At 43.6% G+C, this 25,887-nt stretch overlaps 1 protein-coding gene across 7 annotated transcripts; it reads right to left on the bottom strand.

Annotated features, from left to right (window-relative positions):
- Positions 1 to 524: 524 nt before the first annotated feature.
- B4GALT4 (beta-1,4-galactosyltransferase 4) lies at positions 525 to 25,887 on the bottom strand. Of its 7 annotated transcripts, none has more exons than XM_090150425.1 (8): positions 25,536 to 25,887; positions 23,119 to 23,184; positions 11,931 to 12,417; positions 10,216 to 10,448; positions 6,258 to 6,445; positions 3,912 to 4,034; positions 1,636 to 1,740; positions 525 to 1,204 (listed from the first exon to the last, which is right to left on the bottom strand). In XM_090150425.1, exons 3-8 carry the CDS (start codon positions 12,205 to 12,207, stop codon positions 1,057 to 1,059), a joined length of 1,074 nt encoding a protein of 357 aa, XP_090006551.1. In that variant the 5' UTR covers positions 12,208 to 12,417; positions 23,119 to 23,184; positions 25,536 to 25,887; the 3' UTR covers positions 525 to 1,056. The 7 variants fall into 7 exon arrangements, with proteins under 7 accessions (XP_090006551.1, XP_031469037.1, XP_090006547.1 ...); XM_031613177.2 differs by lacking the exons at positions 23,119 to 23,184; positions 25,536 to 25,887 and adding exons at positions 17,203 to 17,332; positions 25,387 to 25,496; XM_090150421.1 differs by lacking the exon at positions 25,536 to 25,887 and adding an exon at positions 25,387 to 25,484.

The raw sequence follows: 25,887 nt of genomic DNA, 5'->3' as shown, positions 1-25,887 counted from the left end.
TGTCATCTATGTCAGTCAATCAGTAGCACTGCCTACAAGCCCCACCTATTTTGCAAGTGTAAGATAGGATTTTTTACCTTGTTACTTGCATATACGAGAGTCAAATTCCTGTTCTCTGTTCACTGAAAAGCTGCATCTATCCCTCTAATACCCAAGAATCTATTAAAGGTTTCATTTTTCTCGACAGTTAGAGTAATGCATGTCAACCAGAGATAGAGGAATTCTATAATATTAGGTTGTTTTTTTTTGTTGTGTAATTCTTAATACAGTTTCCAAAAAGAAAATCCCCCAGCTTTGCAGCTGCCTGCAGGGCCTGTGTATCCAACAGGCATGGATAAAGAACAAAGAGGGGCTGCAGGTTTTTCTCCATCTTACACAGTTAGCCTGTGCACTTCCTTCTGGCTCTATCCAGAATAATGTATAACCTGCAGGCTAATGCAGAATTAAATGAGACTTCCATTTTGTTGTATGACACTTGAGTACTCCTCCTACATGGTGAGCTGAGCTTACAAGAGACAGATGCCTTTTGAATTAAGCAGATTATATTTTATTGAGGGATCTTTAACATTTCTCCCCTATTTTCATTATTGCTGTTTCTACCCCAAAAGCAGTTTTTCTTTAGGCTGGAATAAATGAGCTTTTCTCAACAAGTTTATAGATGGTAAAAAATTCTTGTGCTTTTAAGGGGAAAAGACTGGCCTCCTCCTTTTAAAGTCTTGGTAGTGTCACCTCCCTACTTCAAACTGGAAGTTTAGGAATAGCTTTAAGTCTCCTGAAAAAAAATATTTAAGTCCTTCTACTGGACCAGCCCAAACAAGGAAGCTTACATCTCAGCAGAAAGTGCATAGAAGAACACCAGGACCTGCCCATGGGTCAGTTCCACCTCTCCAATCCTCAGAAGATGAGCTTCTCTGGTGACCAATTAGATGCTATGCAGAAAAACATTCTTCTGTGCTGCTGGAGTACTCCTTCAAGCTTCAAGTGTGCTGCAAGTCATCTGCTGTACCACCAACCACAAACAATATCTGCTGCCACTTCCTAAAACCTGTGTGGTGCTCACCCCTTTGAGATCTTTGACTGCATGCTGAAATCTACTGTAATGTTGATGTATAAAGGGTTATGTTCCACTGACAGAAGTCTATAGGAACAGGAATTCAACCCATCCGTTTTCCATGTTCTAGATACCTGGCGCAGAAGCTTCATCCTGAGGACAGAGCAGAGGAGGAAATTGTTACAGCAGCACAAAACCAAACTCCATAAGAGGAGTTCTAAGCTCTCTCTCGTGTCCAATAATCTTAGATAGAGCTATAGCCATTTTGCATCTACGGGGAATGTAAATTCATGCTTTTTTTATCCTCAGCATGGACAGAGGGAAACATTCCTTCAGCACAGCATAGGGAGGGGTGGTTTAAGCCAATTAATCTCTGAAATGATATTCTAAAAATCATAGCCATGTGACTGTAACCCTCAACTACAGGCAGATCTCGTGCACAGAACAGCTGCCAGCATGTGGTGTCACGGTCATGTTTTCCAGAGTGTGGTATCACAAGATTCCCATTTTACCTAGAACAAAGACCTGGGCCACCAGCTGCCTGGCTCCTACCAAGACAGCGTAAGGTGGAACACTGCTCTTACCTCTCTCTGTTCTCCTCATTGCCATGGTCACGGTTGTGGAAGATCATAGTGTACCTGGCTACATCAGCAGATGGCCTCATCACTCGCATCTTCTGCATCTCAACCCTGCAAGAAACAGTTGTGCCATATGCAAGATACCATCTATAAGCCAGCTCTTAAGAAATGACACTGAGACTTCAATTGTTAGGTGCCATGGAAGCGAGCTTATAGAACTGTAGACACAATCATCATTGTCTTCCACACTCTCTTTTACTGCACAAATAGAGCTCAGAGAGTTGGGTTTTTGTACAACAGGTCCAGGAGGTTGACATACCCTTGTTTTTTGAAGAGAAACACATAGCTATTACAGCAGAGATCATGTAGAGGTTGCTTTAAATATATTTTACAACAGAATCCATTTAAATTAGTATCGCCTGGTCTAGTTTTACTTCCATGCATTAACCTAGGAGGTCTGTACAAACACTGCATGTTTTGCAACATGTTTGTTTCAACTAATGTAATAAAGCCCCTACACATAGATCTCCACTAAAAAGAGGAAAGGAACTTGTTTTTCTGTGGTTTGCAAACAGCTCTGCAATTTTGTACTTTTTTTTCTTCATGTGAGTAACCTCTTTATGAAAACAGGGGCCAGAAATGTTAACTTGCATGCATGTATTTTAGTGTCTGGCATCAGGCACCTGATTTGAAATTTTGGCCTTAAACATTATCTGTGGAGCCCAACAATTTTGCTCTGTTAGCAGCAGAAAGGGAATTAAGGAATAGCCCAGGTCTTTGACAGTCATACCAGAAGCTGAGAGAGCAGCAGCAAGAAACCAAGACTGAAGAAGCAAGGCCTGTAGCTTTCCAAAACTGTAGTAGTAAATTATCAAAAACAAGAGATGTGAAAATCTTTCTGATGCTCGCTGTAGGGAGGAGCTAGGAAGAAAGCACAGCATTTAGCATAAAAACTAATCAGTAGAAAGTAGCAGCACTGCAGCCCTCAGTTCTTGAAAATACTGCAGGGGCTGCTGCCATCTGCTGCCTTTGCAGAGGTAGGCTACAATGATCTGTACTACGACCTGCTGAGAAAGGAAGCTTCCCATTCACTACCATTACAAACACTGCAGGCAGCACAGTCCAAGACCTACCCAGGGAGAAAGACATGAGCTAAGACCAACTGCAGTGCACAGTGTCATAGAATTTGGTTTCCATAACAAAGACCACAACATCCAGGAAACTGTCAGGTGCCAGCACAAGCGAACATCACTTTTGACTACAAGCACTTGCAAACACCTCCAAGCTCCACCCGTCTACCGCACACCTAGTTCTGTAATATACACACAAAGAATACCAGCATGTTTGTTTGCTCATTAACTCAAAAAGCTAGGGAGTAAGATGTTACTAACCATCCCCTGCCACTAAAAAAGCCAGCCTCTGAGCTGTCACAGAGAAGTAGGTGCCTCTAGGTAGAGACTAGGGGGTAAGAAGGGAGTTGTTACAGAGACAGAACAGAAATCCATGTCACCAAGTAAAGCTCTTAGATTTCTTGAGACACAGCTGACTGTTCTGCTTAAGTAACAAAAACTTTCATTGGAAGTTCCTAACTTTAAACACACTTGATTTAATCAGTATAATTATTTAACATCACCAGGAGTATGACTTCTACACCTCCAAAATGTTCTGCATATTTAAACAATTGAAAAGGGTAAACATGTAAGGATGACAGAGTATATCCAAGTTACAAACTGACAGTTTGTAAGAGCAAAAGGTACGTGGATATATGCAGAGTCTTTCTAAAATGCAAATTATTCACTGTCTTAACTACAGTCAATACCACCCACAAACTAAGCTCTGCTCAGATAAAGTTAGGGTAGTCAATGAGTGAATTTAAAAAATAAAAAAGCCAAAACCCAAGAACTCCCACTCTCTTGCAAAAGGAGTGGATCTTAGTACATTTGTATCTCAAGCAAACACTATTCCAGACTCTGAATCTTATTTTGGTTACAGCCAATTTCCAAAGTGGAATAAAAATGCTCTGCGGCTGAAACAAAAAACAAAAATCAATGAACAAAAACATACCAGCAATTCTCTCAGGTTGTAGATTTGCCTAATCTTTTTGAAGAGGAAGACATACACAAAACTACTCCAAATCTCCATACAGCAATACTGTTTCAGAGTTCAAGAATTCTGTAGCATTTCACCTTTGAAGTCTAGGTTGAAGTCTCTAAGCTTTTATTTATTTTTTGAACCCAGCTCCTCCCCTTCTCACACCCATTTCCATCTAGCCTTCTTTTTACCTGATTCGAAGGTCGTCATCTTCTCCACCCCAACCCCAATAGTTGTTAGAGAATCCATTCACCTTGGAAAACTGGTCTCTTGTTAGAGCTGTTACACCTCCAAAATATCCCTGGTAACGTAACCTAGAAGTACACAGGAAGAGAAAATGAAGAATTAAAAGGTTGAGTTACACCAACAATGAAAATACCACATAAAACCTCTTGATCTAGACCTGTCTTTCACAGAGTTCACAATGCACGAGTCCATGATGTAGTTCCTGTTCTCTTACACTTTTCACAAAAAGATAATATTCGCTTCAGGCCAGAAGAGCTCTCCAACTGAAAGAATGAAGCTTTCCTATTTAAACAGTTTCCTTATACACCTCCCCTTCCTAATCAAAAAGGCTCTGCTCCTCAAGGACCCTGGTAAGTAGGAAAGGAACAGAGCAAAGCAATATAGCAGATGGAACAAGAGCTGCTTCTTTGAAGTAACGACAGCAAGCCACTGACTACCTTAGAGCTCAATCTTGGATCCTTTAAATGAAAACAGAGCACATGCTACGAGAATTCAGCTCAAGGCAAGAGCAGTTCCAAGGTGAGGTACAGTGCAAGTTGCTTTACAACCTGAATGTCACAGAGCTCAACTCTCAGTGTTCAATTTCTACTGTCCTTGTCCAGGGAACTGTATCTACTTTAAAAAGGTAATTACATACCATGTTTATCTTACCCCATTTTAATAATTACTTTTTTTTATGACACCCTCCACTTTCTTGGTCATTACGATAAGCATTACAAGACAACTTCTGCTAAATTGCCACTGCCAGCCTCAGAGGAGTTGTGCAAGTAGCTGCAGATTGCACTTTGATTCCTAAATGTACATGAATCTAAATAGATGAACAAACTGTGGCAGCACTGGCAAAGGAACAGTGCTTAGCACTATTTCTGGTTTACTATGAATCTGTTAAAAACAAAAAAAGACAGACTTTTTTTCTCAGAGGCTGGCTGACTTCTACTCCCATCACTAAAGCAGCTTCCTACAGGGTAAGTTGCTGAGAACCACATGTTTAAATATACCGGCAGGATCTCTCCTGAGCTGCCACAGCACCAACTCTGTCTCTACTTGTCAGATGCTCCAGTTCCTTAATTTTCTTCATGGCCCTTCTCTGGTCTCACTCTTGTAGTCCACATCTTTATTATATCATTTTTATATACCTGTGGAGGATACCCCCCCCTTAACAGCCCGCATTGCTATCTGCTGTCATTGCCACAAGGACACAGCACTGGCTGATGTTCAACTTTGCAGAAATGGACCTGGGAGGAGGTACTGGTGGGCACAAAGCTGCTTTCCAGACAGTCTCCAGCATGTGCTTCCTCCTCGGGTGCAGGACTTCACATTCCCCTTTGCTGAACTTTTTGAGATCCCTGTGGTGTACTGACTACCCCTCCAAGCTTTGTATCTTCTTTGAACTTGCTGAGGGTGCTTTTTGCCCCACTGTCCAGGCCAACGATGAAGATATCAAGCAGTATCATTCCCCATCTTGGCCTCAGGGTACATACACCACTAGTGACTGACATCCAACTGGAAAGCGAGTATTATTCCGTAGAGACAGAATGTACAAGTTCTCCTTTCTCACGCATTCAGTAAACGAAACACAGAGGTGAAGCAGACCTTTACTTCAAAGCGCTTGCAGTCAGCTTTTGTAAAACCCACTTCTAATTAATATTTAGACTGACATAACATAAGAGGTTAATCTTGAAAGAAAGCCATTCAATGAATGAAACCACTCTAGTCATTAAATTCACCAAGATCAGGAGCCTTTTTTCCCTCTAAGGTGAGCTGAACTTGACTTTTTGATTTTAATTATTTACATCACAGTAGCATTTAAGAAATCAATTTAAAACCAGAACAGTGCTGTATTAGATGCTGTACAGGCAGCCAATTAAATGACAACCCTATTGCTCAGTAGATTCTCATCCTTGTGCAGATCTCAGTATCAGAACTTACCTCTCCAACAACAAAAGGTTAAGTGGCAATTTTTATTAGCGCAATCCTAAGATCATACTGTCAAGCCACAGAACCAAGAGAATGTGATTTCTAGCTTAGACATAAGGTCTGTGGTTTGTTGCTTTCCTCTCACAACACCCCCGGAAACCAGAATGACCATTCTTATGTGTGATCAGAGGGCCAACTTCAGAGATATCTGTGTGAAGATCTTCTGTTACAAAGTGCTCCAGAGAGGTGGAGCATTACCACCAGAAACATGGTGTAAGATAGAAGGAAGCCCTCAAGTACACAGCTTGACAAGAAGAGGGACATTATCAGAAACCTGGCACTTTCAGATCGTTCTTCTTTTCATGGTTTCTTACCTGTATCCAGTACTGTTCCGGCCAACTACAAGGTGCTTTGGTTGTCTGTCACACATGTAAATATTGAAGTCATTCTCTGGCACCAGATCCACATCATGGAAAATGAAACAGTCCCAGTTCTCTTCTTTTAGAGCTTCTAAGTATCCCACATTCAGCAGTTTAGCTCGATTAAATTTGGTGCTGCCAGCCTGTGGAGAGGAACAGAAAAAAAACTCTGAAAAATGTGTCAACAAGAAAATGTGTTAATCAGAACTGTTCCCAGGCTTTTCTTCTAATCACACAGTTGACAAGCACATTTGTGCTCCACAGTCTTTGGATCAATAACTGTACAAAGAACAACTCTATAACATTAGATACAGCATCAGAGCCAGTGATGCAAAGCCTTTCTTAAGCCTCTACATGGGTAAGGACAGGAAAGTCTGCAGCTATGGTGCCATCAGAAGTATGCGTGTTGCCCAATGCAATCCCTATTGCTGCTCCTGCCCTCTTACTCCACTAAGCTACATAGCAGGGGTTATCTGTAAACAATTCATGCAGCTGTGTTACTAAGACTTTTGGAAGCTTAAAAAAAATTAATCCCATAGTTATTGGTTTATACATGTCAGAGCACTCAATACAGGTGATTCATGCTTGTCCCCTTAATTTAGATAATAGCAGTGCTTAAGAAGTTCTAAGAAGTTCTGTATTTCCTTAAGCTACACAGTAGGTGGCAGAATGGGAAATAAAATGTGGGTCTCTTCCTTTTTTTTTTTTTTTTAACTCCAGCCTTTAACCTAATTATTATGCTGCACAGGGACTCCTCCTAGCACAGAGCTTCACTTTTACTAATCTTCATCATTTGCTTATGCAGCAAAGCAGTGCATCTTCACTTTTCAAAAATATCATTTTTCACCTTTTAGGTACATACATTCAATATATTCACATGGCAGTTTTGTAAGCTGACCACGACCCCACTGATTCTAAAACAACAGGGCTGCTTATATTGCTATTTTTTTTTTTTCTGGACTGTACAGACTAATCTGTCTATAGAACACTTCATACACCTGAGAACTCGGTGTTAAGTTGCCTCTGAAACAGTGGTGAGGCATTGGAACAGGTTGCTCAGAGAAGTGATGGAGTCCCCATCCCTGGAGATAATCAACAAACATGTAGATGTGACACTGTGGGACACAGTTTAGCAGGCATGGTGGGGATGGGCTGATGGTTGGACAAGATGACCTTAGAGGTTTTCTCCAACCTTAATGATTCTGCGACTCTCAGTTGGCACTCAGAATCAAAAGCTATGCATTCTTAGAAAACAAGAGGCCAGTCATTTTCTATCATTGGCAACTTGATGTATTCTTAGAAAAGTCAAAAAGTAACTTTTGAGAGAGAGGGCTCCTTTGCTAGAAGCCATCTGGACAGAAAGAGGTTCCACTGAAAACAGAAGCTCACCTCCCCAAACTGAAGGAAGGTTAGTTGCAGGGAAAAGCAGTTGCATATAAAGTGCGTTTTAACATTCTAGTAAGTAACACTTTGTTACAAAGGCAATTTGCTCACCATTACCAACAGCCATTTTCTCCTTGCACAAAGGTAAATTATGAGCTTTATGGCTCGCCATAACACCCACTTTGGGAAATACACCCTGTGCTGAGAAATTGAGAGAGGGATCATCAGTTGCCTCCATTTTGAGTCAGGGAAAAAAAATGTACTTTCAAAGATGCAACTAATTCCAAAATCTATGATGTCAAAGTCCTGAGTAGTTTCAAGAGCAGAAGAGTAAAAAGAAACCTATCAGAACACTTTCTCCTAATAATGGAATCATAGATCACTGAGTGAGCAACAGAACAATTCAGATGACTGGTATAGTACATACAGAGAACTTCCCTTGTGCATCAAATCCAGACTAGTTCAGCAGCAACATCTACCACTGGTTGGTTGTGTCTTGGTCACCAGCACAGTCAGCCACCACAGCCCCTCCTGCATAAAGGCAGTCAAACAACAGTGAGACAGCCTTCCAGGAGAGGCCATTTCAGTGCTGACCATATGCTAAACACATAGCAAAGCCTACTCTCGTCTGCTACATTCTCCTACTTACTTTCAACAGAAGAATTCTGATTAAGTGACAAACTTACTTTGCAAAGGATATCACTCACACTTTTGAGATTACAACTTATGTTATTTTCAGTACCACGCTCCTTCATGTATGGAGGCTTGTACAGCAAAATATAATTTCTGAAGTGTTACAAGTAACATTTGGAGAAAAGTAGAATAAGTGATGGTCCTTTTATTTCTCCGAACCAAGCTCTGTTTATTTCATAGTTAAATCCTGGTTTTATCTGTTTCTTTCCCATAAGATACGTAAAGCAACTAAAGACATCACAGAGGGTAAAAACAGATTTGCCATAAAAGAGTGTTTTGGCTAGACTCACCTTCCAGCATTGGGGTGTGCCTACCCACAGTGAAAGACAAGCAAGAGACAACACTCATCCAAGTAAAGCTCTGATAGAGTAAGTCTAGACTCAGCATTGCTGCTCGCATCAGACAAAAGCTTCAGACTTTTCTATTACTTTCTGCTAACATGATAACAGCCTGCCTTCAACCTCATGTATGCTGCTTGCCTGGTGGTAGGTTCAAGGGGAGCAAGGCTCTGGAGGATCATGAGGCCAGAGCTGCTGGATCCACCAGCTGCTGGCCAATGGGATGTGTGTGGAAGGACATCTGTAGCACTGTATGATAGGTGACGTGTGCCACCAAGCAGTGACCCAGGAGGACTCTTGAGGCCTTACTGCATGTCTGCTCCAAGACAAGCGCAGTATCCTCATCCAGCTTAACATCTCCCCACCCAGCCTTGCTAATTGCTGAAGTGATTCAGGAGTTGAACTTGACGATCCTTACAGGTCCCTTCCAACTCAGGATATTCTATGATTCTACAATTTTAATAAATGAAGAAAGTATGCCCTTTCTCCTAATTGTTTTCCACACTTCTTGTGAACTGTAGCCACTCTTGGTACAACTGCAGTATGCACTAATGCAGAAAAAAACTCACTTCCACTCTAAAGGCAGCCACATGACAACTCTAAATAATTAAGGAATTAAGTAAATTCCTACTAAAAGTAGATCCTGCCATACCATCAAGCAAAAACATAAGCTTTCACCTGGAATGGACTTGAGTCCATCCTCTTTAAATAGAGAAGAAGGTAAACTATATTAATTTATCCCTCCCCTCTCTTTTGTTTCCTGCTGCCTGCAAAATCTGTTTAGAATCAAAGTAGATACTAAATACAGTTAAAAAGAAATCAAGAAGACAACAACACATTACAAAAGAGAAATCTGTATTGCTTTTAGCTAATGTGATGAGAACATAAGCACGTAAACAAAAGTCCATTTGACACAAGTCTGTACGCTCAGATTTTAGCCACTGACTCTGCAAAGCTTAAAAGAATACTAAATAGGAAATTACTCAGTCTTTCAGGAACTGAACACTCTGCCATGACTGTTTCTTCCCACAAGCAAAGCACATATAAGTAGTAACTGGTGTGTTTAGTTTGAAACAGAAGTACAACTGCATGATATGTGCTGCTTGCTAACCATGACAACCAGTAAGCAGATGGGAGAGAAGAACTAGATACAAACAGCTCTGGGTTTAAAGACAGAAAGCACATCAGCCTAGCTGCATGCATGACAGTTGGACCAGTACTGCAAGATGCTTACCTTGAATACTAACTGAAACAGTAAGCTTAGACTAAGAAATGAACACTAGCTAGACACTGCTTCTTAATATTTCCCTGCTTTTTTAACAGCAGCTGAGATTCTGTGATGCTACAAGCAATGGCTGCAAGCTGCCACTGTGTCTGTCAACAAGCAGAAGCATGCCAAGCAGGCTCAGGAGTGGTGCTAGATGGTGGAAGTGGCAGCACTCAGCTCTAAGCATCACCAAGTAAAGACATCCCTCCCACCCTCTGCAAAGCTGCCCCACCTGGTGGATAACGTAGATGCCATATTCCAGCTGCTGCCTCTGCAGGAATGGGTGCAGGTGCTCCAGGAGGTACAACAGATGCCTCTCACGGTTGCGGTGTGGGATGAGGATGGCCACACGCTGCAATGCTGAACACTCTGCAGGGTGATATCGGCCCTCGGCCACCTGAGGGTTCTCCTTTTGTACTTCTTCTAGTGTGAGAGATGGACTGAAGGTCAGTTTGCTGGCACCTCCTGTAGGAAAAGTACAATAAGCTTTCCTAATTTGTTTCTGGTTGTGGCTATAGTCCAGTCTCTATACTCTATAAACAGCGTAAGAAACCCAGATTTAAGCCACAGTTTCCCTGGCTGTCCAAGAGATAGTACAAAAAAATATTACATGAGCAGAAGAAAGAGACTGTATTGAGTGTTTAGTTAAACTGATGACAGTAGTGATTAAAAAGCATACATAAATACCAAGACAGGTTTCATCCTGCTGCAGGAGAACTGGCCAGAAACAGCCACCAGGACAAAGCAGAGGAGAAGAGCAAAGTGGAAAGAGACACAGGACTGTGCTTTTGAGAAGTCTTAAAGCTACTTAAAGCATGAACAAAAGTATCACAGGCTTAATACTACAAATATATAAGAAAACATACAAAGGCTCTCTGTAACCAAATTAAATTATCATCACTTCTCTTGTAATGAGCCCCTCCAGACTCAGCAAAGCACTGAAAGAAGTAGGTAAGCTCCACTCCAGTTCTGCAGAGCTGCAGCACTGCACAGCTGTAAGCAGTGAAGAGAACTGTCTGCACACTTTTAAATAGCTGCTCAGCAGCCCAGAGTAATGCCTAATACATAGATATTAGGTTGTTGCAGTATTTTTACTGCATCATCCATTGTCTTTGTACTCTCTCAGCATCGCTCCAGAAAATATCAAATCTAACTTGCAAGCAGGAACATCCTCTCCTTCATCTTATCATTAGAGCAATAGGATAGAGAGGTTTGCTTAGAACACGTGCCAGGCGATGACGGAGATAAATACTATCAGTGCACAAAAGGGCTGTAGTGCTGTGAGTTATCAGCATTAACATGGCTCACACAGCTGGGTTTCCAATCCCTTCAGGCTAAAAGTGCCTATTTGATCAAGATTCCTTATGCTAAAAGCTATATTCTGACATTCTCCCACAGAAAAGAGCAATGCCCTGTACATCTCCACACTTCATAACCTCAGCTGCATGATATATCCTTGCTGGCTGTGTCCTCTCCCAAGGTCTCACCCACCCTTGGCCTGCTGCTTGCTGCCTTTGTAGGAAAAGGGATGCAATCAAGAATCACAGAATGGCCTGGGTTGGAAGAGACCTCAAAGATCATGAATCTTCAACCCCCCGCCACAGGCAGGGCCACCAAACTCCCCATTTAGTACTAGACCAGGTTGTTTTAGCACTGCTCAGCACTAGCCAGAAGTGTTTTCAGTGCCATTCTGGCTGCAAATGCAATGCTCAGCACCATAGTAGCAGCCAGCCCAGCCAGACACAGCACAGTCACTCAGTGCCACGAGCCACCCACCCAAAAGCACTTACTGTAACTGGTATGGTTGTATTTGTTCCACAGAAAAGCATGTTGTTAAACAGCTGCTTACTGGCTGTTTTAGCTGTAAAACAGCTAATAGGAAAGCAAGCAGACCATACCAAAGAGGATGTAACTTGTTAGAAGGGAGAGGAAATCCACGTCACTTACGCAGGTATGGAGACAGAGCTGGACAGGGACCCTGAGGTGGCTTTGTTGCAGGAACTTCTTCAGTTAACTTCATCTTTTCTTCCTTCTGACTGTCCTCTTCCTCTTCCAGGCTGATGATTTTTCCAAAATGCTCCCCCACACTCTTAAGTTTAGGAATTGTCTGTCCAGAATCCACAAAGTAACTGAACGCAGCCCATAGCACCATCAAACACAAAGTGACAAGCAGGAGCACTTTGAACTTACTGAAGAAGTGAAATACATACAAGCTTAAGGCCATTGCTCCCCTGATCAGCAAAATACTTCCTCCCCCAAATCCCACAGTGGGTCCCCTGCTGTGCACTCAGTAGGGAAGAAGCCAAAGGTCCCAGGAAGGTTACAGTAAAGAAGGGAAGCTGAAGTAGGGAGGGCAGCTGTGCTTCTTGTGGTTCTGTGATTCATGGAATTGCAGTGCTGATTGTTCTTTGAGTATCAGAAAACATGACTTAACCTGAACCAAAGAGAAGGAAAAAAAAAAAAGAGGAGTGTTAATTTCTATTGCCTTCCATTGTTGTACCTTTGAACTTCATGAAAAGAGCTTATGTCAAGACAGGGAGTGATATCAGAAATACAAGCCAAATATGAAAGCACCAAAATATGGAAGGAACAGCAAATAAGTACAAAGTGATTAAAAACTGAGCTTTGGTCCAAGCTCAGCCACAACCAGCTGCATGACCTCAGATAAATCACCCATCTGTGCTGCTCCCCACTCCTACTCTGTCTGGTTTTTATTGTTTGTTTGTGTGTGTTTATTATTTTAAGATCAGAAAGTGCTACAGCTACCCTATGTTATGTCTGTGTGCAGTTCTTGGCAGTACATAGGTTTTATTCTATTTTTACCAAAACTAACAGCAGCTGCAAGGCAGGGGATGCTGCTGGCTATGAATAAAGCTATCTTCCACCACCAAAATAATAAACACAAGATCACTCTCTTTTGGAAGAAAACAGTTAAATTCTTCAGAGATATCATCCGTGTTACGCTGCCATACACAATGCAGCATGAAAAACAAAATACTTAATCAGCACCAAAAAACCTTCCTCCATATCTGCTGCCTGAGAGCATCACTTTCTTTCTGCATCTTCACCCAGAATTTAACACGTATGTCCTTCTCCTTTAGTAGTGAAGGGGGAAGGGTTTTAAACTAAAAGGGAAATTTAGGTGAGACGTTAGGAGAAAACTCTTTACTCAGAGAGCAGTGTGGTACTGGCACAGCTGCCCAAAGAGCTGTGGGTGCCTCATCCCTGGAGGCATTCAAGGCCAGGCTGGATGGGGCCCTGGGCAGCCTGAGCTGATGGAGGGCAGCCCTGCCAACAGCAGGGGGTAGATATGGATGGGCTTTAAGGTTCCTTCCAACCTAAGCCATCCTATAATAAGAAAGCAACCAGACAAGAAAATCCTCCTGCTTTTCAAGGGAAAGGTTTGGTTTTTCAGCGTTTGATTTGTGAGGATCTAACTCTGCTAAATTTGTGAGGATCTTTATTCTGCTTCCTCACCTTTTTAAGAACTTGGTTTTTATACAGGCTTTCATTGCCATCTTACTATAAAGTTACAATGCTAATACTTATACCCAGTGGAACACAGCAGAGAAAAAACGAAATTTTAGTAAAAGAGCACCTTGATACGGAAAACACGAGGAAACTGCCATGTGTAAAAAGAACAAAGACTGAGTATAAATGAAGCAAAGGCACTGATGAAAGCCAAAGCACATGAATCAGGCTGGATCACAACAGTAGCACAAAAAAACAGGGTTATCTTGCACTAGCTCTCAGAATACATAAGAACCCCTAGAGATATACCACAGGCAGAAGGAATACAGTAATACTACATATTCCTACTAGTTTAACTCTGATATTTTCTGGAAGAGTTTGCTCATCTCCACAGATCACAGAACCCCAGCATATCCCAAGTTGGAAGGGACCCACAAGGATCATCAAGTCCAACCACCGGGTCCGCATAGAAGCGCCCAAAATTCAAACCCAATGTCCAAGATGTACATGGGAGCCAAACTTGGATGAGATGAATTGCACTACACATTGCCTGAGCTTCTCAGTTTGCTGGGAACTGACAGACAGTGCAGTGCCCAGGAGGCAAGACACTTAACGGCAAACCTCCTCTCTCTGTGCATCATACATTCTGCATCAGAGCTGTTCAGTGAATCCTTGCTACAGGATTACTTAGCACAGGTCCCACACATACCTAGAAGAGCACTGCATTCACTGCAGCAGCTACCCCAACATACCTTGCTCCAGCAAACTATCAATCTTCCTTTCACCACAGCCTTGGGCCAAGCAGCATTCAGCCATAATGTAGCCTACTATTAAAAACACAGGCAGAAAACACTAGTTGTAACTCAGAATCGTAACAAAAGCCTCAAAGGAAACCCACCACATTCTGCAGCATGCTTTCTGGCAACACACTCCAGGCTCTGGATGACACTGACCCTGACAGAGAACACAGGAGTTGCTCAGCACCAACCCACCCAGCAGCCCACCTCTCCTTCTCATACCTGCCCAGTGCCTTTGCTATCTATGGCACAGGGTACAACACATTCTGAGAGGTAGCACCACTGTTGCAAATCCAATGTGTGTGTCTCCAGTGATCCTGAAGCACCCTTTCAATACACAGCGCTTATTCTGCCCTGATAGTTCAGACCATTTGAAAGCCAAAGCCTAAAACAGACCCTTCCCTCCACTAAGATTACTATAATCACAGTGCCAGGAACCTGCAAATATAGACTCTTGAAAACAAACAAACACTGTGGTAGATCTGGAGGTCTGACTGTTTTTCTTCTGCCTCTACGAAGCTGAGAGGTAACATTTTGGGAGTACCCCACCACATCTGAAGAAGAGAGTGTTCGTTTTCCAGCAAGCACAATATTCCATTTCAGCCTGGAAAAATCAGTAAGAAAGCAGTTGCTGCTTTACAGTTAAGGAAAAAAAAACAAAGTTTTTTAAGGGCTCAAACAAAACATGGATTAAAATTGGTTAAAAAGCTCCCTAAGAGCCTCGACTCAATCAATTTATTTAACAGATATTTGGGAAAATACTCCCTAACCAGAGAATGAGCTGCAGATAGAACTACTATATATCAAACACCACAGGGAAAAAGTAGTAGACAGGAAAGGAACAGCTGACTGGAATGAAAGTAATAGGAAAACTACAGGAAAAGAATGGAAGACAAAGATGCTGAGACTTGCAAAGAACTTACTTTATTTCAGTAATGAGATTTACTTCCTATATCTTACTAAGCCTTGCTGGCAGATGCGCTATAATAAAATAAGCTGTAGCCATGAAGCTCTGAAAGGTGACAGCAGAAATACTATATCCACACACATTAAGTAATTCCAGTTTCAAGGCTGACTAATGAGCAGAAAAACAGTAACATTTGTTTTCAAGCACTGCTCACTGAAACACCAGTGCATTTCTTTCACCCAATCATCATTTCCTCATTAGCTTTCATTAGCTGCCACATCAGAGACAGACTGCTGCATGGCAGAAGTGATTCTGAACCGGAGCTTCACTCTGATTTCAGCTTGATCATTTCAATCTGCACCACTGCAGTGACTGTGGAAGTAACAGCTCCTTACCCTGCTGTCCTGTGCCACTGTGTGTCACCACTGGAACAACAGGGGTGGAAATAAAAGGAAGATTGTCCACCTCTGGACTTGTAATATAGTTGGCTTGTACTCAACTATATGTGGGAAAATCAGTGATAAGCAGTACGACTGACATGACAACAGTGCATGCTGAACTCCAAAGCCAACAGTTATTGACCAAAACTTTGTATCTTGCTCATCTCAACACTGCCTGCAAGTTTCCAGGTGGTGCTGATTTACTGCCTTTCACAACCCCGCTTTTCCAGTGCACCATTTAGTAGCTGGAACACTCCCAAGGCAGTAACTTCTGTAAATCAAAAGTATCACCCCATAAAGCGTGTCTGCAAGGGAGGATGTTCTCCTCCCATGACCAACCCAAATACATTCTAGACCAACATGAGCTCAAAAGGATATCAAATCAGATACTGAAATCAACATGCAGAAGTGACTCTACCAATAGATAGACTAAAAAAAAAAAAAAACTATGGAAAAAAAATATCAAGATGGAAGGAAAGAAAATATCAGGAGGCAATCAGTAGCATCAGCCAGAACACTCTACTGAAGCCCCACTCTTTTCAATACCAGGAATAGCATGTAGATGAAAAATGAAAATAAACCCCCAACTGTAATGCACCAAGCTTATTTCTATCCTCCTCCTCTACCATTCAGCTAGGTGGAAGCTCACACGTACCAATTTTCTTTGTCAGCTGTATGAGTTTCCTTCACAAGCAGACATTATGAAAATTCACAATACCTAACCAACATTCAAACTGTACTGTATCAACGTGAGTTACTCTGTATGATAACTAAAATCACATCTTACTGTGCTCCATGGCATCAACCAGTCATTGTTCTTGCTTAAAATACACTTGAGCACTTCTGCAGTGGCATACATATGCATGCACAATTACAAACAATTAGTCAGCTTCAGCTCATCACAACACATGCAGAAGGGCACCGTTCCCGTTTCATAAACTTACAAGTTGGTATTCTGATGTTTTCTGTGGAGACATCATATTCATTTCAAAGTGTGGCAAGCACGGAGATACTGTATTTTATACAGAAAAACTACCTGTGAACCAGTTAGCCACCCTTCCTTATATTACTATTTCAACAACTAGGTTTTGGGTTCATTTTTTCCCCGAGACATGAGAGTGGTGCAGACAGACATGGCTGAGTTTACTGGCAGAGAACACTATCCTCAAGAAGGAAAGGTAACTGAGAAACACAGCATTTTTATGACACCCACTGGAGACACAGATGACCGTAAATTCAAATAAAAGGACAAGCAAGAAGTTGGGTAATAAAACATTGTCCTTCAGAGAAATGTAAGTAAAATTTAATCACTGCCTCTCCAGTGTATATTGTTTTATATTTTGCACTATGGGCTTTTCACATTTGATTCTATTTACTGAAATAGTGCTTGCTTTGAAAAAGCAATCTTTCACCAGCAAACCTTATAGACTGGTGTGCCTGGGTTGCTGAGTACAGCAGCCAATCCAGCCTTGAGAACACAGGAGGTTTTTGTAAGAAAAAGTTAGTCCAGTGTTAAAAGGCCATGTACAGAGAAAGTGGTATGAAAGCCCAAAGCTGTAACAGCCATCAATGGGATAGCCTTAATAAAAAAAGCTACCTCTGACCTTCATTAAAGGAGCCCAGAAACTTTCAGAGGAACCTGAAGTGCAACTCTCCTCTTGTGAAATAGCATCTTTCAGCGAAGCAGAACCAAACTTAGCTGAGAGCGTTACAGCTGACTACAGGTGCACAGCACTGCAAGACACAAGGTTAAAAAGCATTCAGAGTAACACCCATTTCAAAGCCCACTAAAAAAAATAAATAAATAAACTAATAACACAGTTATCAGAGATCAGCCAGGATTCCAAATAGGACTGAACAATGAACAAGGTCTCTGACACACTCAGAGCTAGACAGACACCAAGAAAATAACTATATCCCCAGTCATCCTAATGCCAAAGCTAAAAGCAGAAGTGAGTAAGCAGAGCAACCTTCTTACCCAAGACTGCCGAGAAGTAATTAAATCCTTTACAGCTGACAAGCTAGAAAAATCAATGTACAGCATCAGCTTCTCTATGCAAAACAGATCAAGTCCTCATGTTTTTAAGAGCATAAAGCCGCTCCTTTCGCAGGCATCTCTTTCATTTTAGCAGCTGAGCTTTTCAGTTTGGCTTTAAGCTAATAGATTTTAACACTTCTTTTATACAGTACTTGTTTAATCCTATTCCTCTTCTTCTTGAGGAAGCACTGACAGCTCTGAATAATGGTAAAGTCATGGGCTATTTTTCCCCACTGCACACGCAGCCCTCAGTCAAACACCTATTCCACAGTTATCCATTTTCCAAGACTTCAAGCCAAAGGAAGCAAGCACATTAAACACTCACTGTTTCAGCTGCTGCCACATCTCTCCTTCCTGTAGAGCAGTCACAGCTAGAAGTATGGAGAGCCCTGAGCAAGAGGCAGGCGCTTTCCAGCCAGGAAACCCCACACCATAAAGAGACCTCTGTTACCTTTCACATGCTGCAGGAAAGAGCGAGCTCAAAACTCACAGAATGACTTTAAAAAACAAAAAGCCAACACATCCAGCTTGTCCCTGGCTGTACAGAGGCCCCACAGTGCTGCCCCACAGGCCCCTCCCTCCACTCACATGTCAGGAAGGGAAGGCAGGCAGCCTCTCTGCTGGCCCCAAGGCATGGCAGAACCAGTATGGGGGGGTACTCAGGCACATCTGAACTGAGCAGCAGGCCAGGAACAGTGCTGCAATATAAATAACTACCATAATAAAATAGTCGTATCAAAAACTATGGCTCAAGCCTTTGCTCCTAAAAGCACACCATGATTTCTATCAGAGCCTTTCTGGTACCTGTTTTATTTGGAGATTTTTGGAGTCAGAGATGCTATCTTTCTTGGACAGGTCAAGCTGCCTGTCCTTTTGATTATACCCATGGAGATGAGCAGGCATACCCTATCCTCTTATTATCCTCTTCTAGCAGATTCAATAGGGCAAAAGTGACAGTGGCATCTCTTCACCATCACAGCACTAGAGCTGTGTTGGCCAAGTGATGCTTTTCCACACTGTTGCTGGGACAAGTTCTGCCACTGGGCTCCCCAGCAGCCATACATCAAGCAGGCAAACACTTCCTTCAGTGGAATTGCACACCCTGTGTGAGGGTGTGACTTTCTCACACCCATAGAGAACATACTGATGAGGCTTAAGTCACACTGGGTACACAGCTGGGATTAACTGCATTCGAGGTGGGGAGAGAAAGGGCAAACGTAATCCAAACCTGCATGCACTCTTTGTGCAACCCTGTTTCAATCAAGTACACGTTTAACAGCTTTGCCAGTAACCCTTCTCTGTGCCACAAATATTTATTGTTAGGACTACACAAGAATTTTTGGGAAAATCTTGTTTCAGTCATCTAGTATAGAAAATATACTTTTAGTATTGCAGTGCAGTAATACTAAAGTAATATAGTAATACTATCAGCTGTTACAGCCTCACCTTCCTCTCTGCTCCACAGAGCAGAGTGTAGAGCTAATCCCCAAACTGTACTTTCTTTGCATCACCACTGACACACACAGATGAAGGGTTTGCCAGATCAGGAGGCCAGCAGTATTTCCAACACTCTTCTTCTGTGACCCTCCAACAAGCCTTCCCACAACAAAGGTCAGAAGGCAGTTTTCTATTAAATGGGAACAGTTACTTTAGGAGGATCATTATAAACAAACAAATGATTAACAAAGGAGTACCAAAATGGTACTATAAACGGTAACTGACCATGAACTTCCTCACACTAGTGTTATACCTGAAATCCAGCCTGTGAAAGGGTGCTTCAGCAATAAACATAGCATATGCCAACACAGGCTTCTAATACCTGCACTTCATTTTACTTATGGTATCTCTTACTCTCTGATAGTCAGGAAAACACATACAGAAAAAAACAGAATACATGAAATTTATGATTTCATCAATTCAAACATTCCCACTCTAAAATGGAACAAAGATCACGGTGTCATAAAACATCTGCTAGTTTAGCTTCCTGTAACTGAAAGTATCTGAATGCTAAAAGTTAGCTACAGAAGTTAATGCTAAATGCCCTCATTACTTCAGCAAACAAAGGCAAACATCCAAACATCCACATACCTCATTTTGTTATAGCAGTTTCACCTTGGGTTCAACCATGATAGGTTCCCCAATGGCCAGCACAACTACCATGGATACACTGTACATGATTTCAGTTCATCAGGGCTTTGAATTAAGGGATCAGGCACCACAAGGTACAGAAAGCAGAACTCAAGAAAGCAGTCTTGAAAGTGTCCACCCGCCTGACATTGCTACTCACCCACCGACTTCTCTCCATGTTCTCATTCTACTACTATTGCAGAAAGCTCTGATTACTAACATATGAAAAGCTTGTGGGTCAAATAAGGACAGGAAGGTCACTTACCAAGTAATGTAGCAGGTAAACCAGACTTCACTTAGAGAAAATTAATTTATTGCCAGTTAAAAATAGAGTAGAATGGTGAGAAACTATGAGAAAAAAAAAAACATCTTCCCCACATCCCCTTCTTCTAAGGCTCAACTTCACTCCTTCAATTCCAGCTCCTACAGCTCCCCTCCACCAGCAGCACAGGGAGAAGGGCTGTGATCAGTCTGTGGCAGTTCCTCACTGCTGCTCCTTCCTCACACTTTTTCCTGTTCTTGGCTAGGTTCTTCCCATGGACAGCAGCCTTCAGGATGAATCTGCTTATGCACAGCTCTCCACAGGCTGCAGCTCCTTCAGGAAGCATCCACCAGCTCCACTGTGGGATCCTTCACACGTTGTAGTGGTGTTTGGGGCTGGTCTTCTCCATCAGATGCTGGGACACAGCCACAGCTCCACCAGGCTCTCCTCCTCCACATGCTGCAGGGCAATCTTTGCTCTGGCAGCTGGAACAACTCCTCTCACTCCTTCACTGCCACTGCTGCCTCTTGCCTCATTCCTTTCTCTCACAACTGCCATGCAGCATTTTGCCCTTCCTTAAATGTCTTCCCAGAGTGTCTGACTAACTCACCTTTGCTCCAGCAACAGATCTGTGTCAGAGCCAGCCACAGCAGGTATACAGCTATACTAGTACAGTTTTATCAGTTGAGTCAATCTGCCTCAGGTTAACTGAGGTTTTTTTGCCTGTTCATCTATAGTCACAGCTACACGGCATAACTGTCCTGCCATCTCTACACCAACCTATCTTCGGGCAGACAAACCTGAAGCAACAATTTCAATGATGCACAAGAAATGTCAATTCACACTTCCATTGAATTTAGCCTCAATAGGCGTCCCGGCTTCAGCATCGTTCTTGCTTTAGTTCTTTACCTCTTCTTAAATATTATAAAGTGGATATACAGTTGCTTCCAATGTTTCAATGATCCAGTGAGAAGCAAATTTTTTTTTTATGGTTCCTTAAAAAAAGAGAGGCCAAGTTCTTGGCAAATACTCAGTGCCTGTAACATCACATCAAGATTTCTGAGATGGCCTAATCCTTTACTGTGAATGACCCACCCTTACTGCTAAGCACAGGCCAGGTGATTCAGTGCTATTCAAATACTTCAGTGCAGTTTTCACTTTCCTAAAACATAATGAGCTCTGATTTTACTCTAGAAAACGCAATCTGACTTCTCCATGCCAGGAAACACACTTATGAATCGCTTCCTTTGTTACACCACTCCAACTGAACCACTGACCCCAGACCGAGTGCAAAGAGATGCAGCAAAGCACACAGAAATCAGAACTGGTACACCCTGTAACTACCTACTTATAACCACCTACCCTATAACTGCTTACCACAAACACATCTTTTTAAAAATACAGCATGGCTTAAAAACACCTTTCCCCTACCATCAGTGGAATATTCTTAAAATGCACATGCCAAAACAGATCTCTGCTAACATAGGGATCTCGTAACAGGAAGGTAAAGATATGATTCAGCTCAGCAATCCCCTACTTTCTGGCAGCTGCTGGCTTCCTGGAAGCAGTATGGGACAGAAGCTGTAATAAGATATGCAGACGTGTCTAACGCTTGTAAACTGAGAATCATAAATCTATCTCTCTGTAAAACTTGTAAAAAACAAGAACTTAAAAGCTGTACGTGTTATTATAAATGGCTACCTTGAAGCTGAATATCATCCTTTCTCATAGAAGTACTGCAAGCATAAGAACTGCAGAGACATTCCAGATGAAGCTTCATAGTATCCATAGAATCACAGAATGGCCTGGGTTGAAAAAGACCACAATGATTATCAAGTTTCAACCCCCCTCCTATGTGCTGAGCTGCCAACCACCAGACCAGGCTGCCCATTTTCCTCTTTTATAGTCCTATCTCATCAATGATGACAAATTGCCAGTGCCTAGTGCTAAGAGAGCTATGGAGTAACTGCATGCCTGGTATGATTTTGTTAAGCAATCAAACATACAGGATGTCTTTCATGTTAGAAAACCACTGAGAGCTACACAGATTTCCAAGCCATTTGCAGAAGGACTCTTATATAGAAGATAAAGTTTCAGACATACAATGTAAGAGCTCTAATTCACATCCTCCTGAAGTGTTGTGAACTAGGACAGCATTCAAGAGAATTCAAAACTGCTTCAGCAGTTCTATTTTAAAGTTATGAAAAGCCATTGTACTCCAACTCCTTGCATGAGTAATTCTAAACCCTTACAACAGTATTCCTATAAATCAAGACACTGTCACACCTTCAGGACAAGCGGTCCAGTAAAATTTCAGGCAGTTAGAGAGAGCACATTGCTATTCCACCCAGTCACAGAATCACAGAATGGCCAGGGCTGGAAGGGACCTCAAGGATCATGAATCTCCAACCCCATTGCCTCATGCGGGGCCACCAACCTCCCCATTTAATACTTGACCAGGCTGCCCATCCAACTGGCCTTGAACACCTCCAGGGACAGGGCATCCACAACCTCTCTGGGCAGCCTGTTCCAGCACCTCACCACTCTCTCTGTAAAGAACTTCCCCCTGACATCCTAAATCTTCCCTCCCTCAACTTAAAACCATTTCCCCTCATCCTGCTGTTATCTACCCTTTCAAAGAGTTGATTCCCCTCCTGTTTGTAGGCTCCCTTTAGGTACTGAAAGGCTGCAATGAGGTCACCCTGCAGCCTTCTTTTCTCCAGGCTGAACAAGCCCAGCTCCCTCAGTTTGTCCTCATAGGGGAGGTGCTCCAGTCCCCTGATCATCTTCGTGGCCCTTCTCTGGACCCTCTCCAACAGCTCTGTATTGGGGGGCCCCAGACCTGGACACCTCCCTGTCCCTGCTGGTCATCCTCTTCTGATGGAGCCCAGGATACCATTTGCTTTTCCAGTCAGTCACTCATCCCTCATATCTGATCTTGCCGGAGAGCATGGAGAGCTAAAAGTGAGAAATGATGCTGCCTCATCACACAAGCAGCAGAAGGGCTCCAGCCCTTTCCAAGAACAAGAGGAGGTCAGTTGTGGGTGGGGAAACAACACTTAACTCAGAAGTGGAGTATGTGGCTGTACCAACCTTTTACTTCCTCATTACTGTGCAGTTCTTATCCTCCCATCTTGATGAATAAAATCAGCTGCAAGACTGAGGTACAGCAGAGGGGAAGAGAAGGTTAGCGCTACAGAGTGATGTCAGATCCTAGAATTCTGCTACGATTTAAAATTGGATGCGTTTAGAATCCCCACTGTAATAGTTTAAAAGGATTATCTGAATTAGGATGCATGGTAACTTAATCAATTCACTGCCAGACAAAGAAGTACTACCCAGAAGCTGTTACTCTCAGCATTACTGCATATATGCAAAAAAATATATTGGGAAAAAAAGACACCATATCCGTAAGGCACATTACATACAGGTATGCCAAAGCACTTGGAATGGGAAAAGTATAAAGAAAAAAGCAGATGTCTGACACTAATATAAATCCCTTAAATACACTTGAAACTACAAGAAAAAGTGTGATGGAAGCTCTCTTCCACAGCTCTACGTGTTGTTTGAGGTCACAGAATCACAGAATGGCCCGGGTTGGAAGGGACCTCAAGGATCATGAATCTCCAACCCCCCTGCCACAGGCAGGGCCACCAACCTCCCCATTTAATACTAGACCAGGCTGCCCAGGACCCCATCCAACCTGGCCTTGAACACCTCCAGGGACAGGGCATCCACAACCTCTCTGGGCAGCCTGTTCCAGCACCTCACCACTCTCTCTGTAAAGAACTTCTCTCTGACATCCAACCTAAATCTCCCCTCCCTCAACTTGAAACCATTTCCCCTCGTCCTGCTGTTATCTACCCTTTCAAAGAATTGACTCCCCTTCTGTTTGTAGGCTCCCTTTAGGTACTGAAAGGCTGCAATGAGGTCACCCCACAGCCTTCTTTTCTCCAGGCTGAACAAGCCCAGCTCCCTCAGTTTGTCCTCATAGGGGAGGTGCTCCAGTCCCCTGATCATCCAACAAGCAGCTCCTGAAGTCAGAAACAGCCAGCCCAGCCACACAGCACTGGGTGACTTCTGGCCTATCTGCCTAAGCACGCCAGCTGATTTGTTTTCTGAGTTTGTTTTTTCAAACTGGACACCTGCATCAAGCAGGAGGTCATTCAGACACACTTCACCCCTTCCAGCCAACTTCAAGCTCTCGTGCAACCTAGATTCAGGATCACATAATAGCAACCAGAGATCAAGCACTCCTCAGCTGCAAGTTTTTCTTCTGACTTTATTTAAAAGAATAATGTGGGAACTCAAACCAGAGAGCAAGAGAAATACCCAGACCTTCTAAAGCTGAAGGACCAAATTTCTTACCAGTAAGCAGAAAGGTATTTGTAAAAATGAAATACAGCTGTTACAGAAACAACCAGGAAATACCTACGTAAATCAAAACCATGACCTATTCTACTTAAAGAAAATGCTTCTCAAAAGCACTGACAGCACGTTGGAAGAAAAGTGAGCTACCTCAGCACAAAGGAGGTTTGGGAAAACATTCTCACTAAGTTGAAGAGTGATAAGTGAACAAAACAAAATCCACCAGCCACGCTTTCCGGCAGCCGAGATCCAATCAGTGTTTGCAATTAACAGCAGAAGGCTTGCTAGGCTTGTAATTGCCTCCGAGTTGCAGAGAAATAAATCCTTTAGAGAAAATATTTCTTGTAACTAGCCACCTTACTCATCAAAAAACAAGCATAAATATTTCAAGAACGAAAACGGATCCTGAAGCTTGCATTTCCTTGTTTGTTTTTAACTTCAGCCATCTCAACTGCAGCAAAATTACACCTCTCTTCTTTCTAATCCTCTCTAGTGAAAACCGAGGTCTCCTAAACACAGCCCGTCCCTCGGGAACCTCCTTAGCTGCTCAGGAAGGCTCCGGGCTGCCCCTCCTGAGCACGGCCACGGCGGGAAGCTACACACATCCCCTCGGATGGCTGCCTGGAGCCCCCACAGCCACGGCCGGAGCAATGAATGACATTCGCTTCTCATCAGCGGGAAGGCTTCAGAGAGGCGCACCGCTCGCCTCTTCTTCAGGTGCGAGATGGAGAAAGCAGCACCAGGCACCTTCAAGCCGCAGGACCGCTCGCAAGGTCGGTCAGAGCGGGCACAGCCCCCCGCGGTGCCACTCACGAGCCCGCTGCCTCTTGTACACGTGGGCAGCGCCAAGCTACGGGGCCCGACCCGCTCACGCTACGCGCCACCGCTACGCGCCTGGCCACAGCCCCCCCCCGAGCGGACCACCCACCCGCTGAGCACTGCGGACCCTCGAAAGCTCCCGGCCCGGCCCGTCACGCCACCCCCGCCGCTCACCTCCCCGGGTCGCTCAGCCACCGGCGCCCCCCGCGCGCACGCGCACTGCCGCTACCCGCCCCCTCCTCTCCGAGCCCGGCGGCGCGGGCCGGGAGGGGGGGGCGGGCCGACACCGTTACGCCCCTCAGCACACACGTACGCGCACACACCTCCCGACCATAGAGAGTGGGGGGCAGAGCGGCAGCCTCCCGCCATAGAGATCCCCCCCCCTTTTCCTCCCGCAGCCCGCGTTGGGTAGAGCGGCCGGTCGGGCGGCTGCTGGTGAGGCAGCGCGGAGTAGCGGGCCGCAGGCCTTATCCGCTTGTTTGCCTTGGCGTTCGGCTGCGATCTCGGAAGGCATAACTTAATCAGCGGGGGTCAGACGCCGCACGGTGCTTGTGGCTGGGAAGCAGGAACCCTGCCAGCTTTCCCTCAGCTTTGCAGCAGTGCCGCCTGGGAGCCGTGAGGGCTGCGGGCATCGTTGCGCCTGTGCTGCTGGGACCCGTCGGTAGGCGGGAGCTT

The sequence above is a fragment of the Phasianus colchicus genome, chromosome 1, assembly GCF_987193195.1.
Source record: "Phasianus colchicus chromosome 1, bPhaCol1.hap1.1, whole genome shotgun sequence".
Classification (NCBI taxonomy): Eukaryota; Metazoa; Chordata; class Aves; order Galliformes; family Phasianidae; genus Phasianus; species Phasianus colchicus.
Note: the sequence above shows the minus strand (reverse complement) of the source record. Positions and strands in the feature narration are given on the sequence as shown.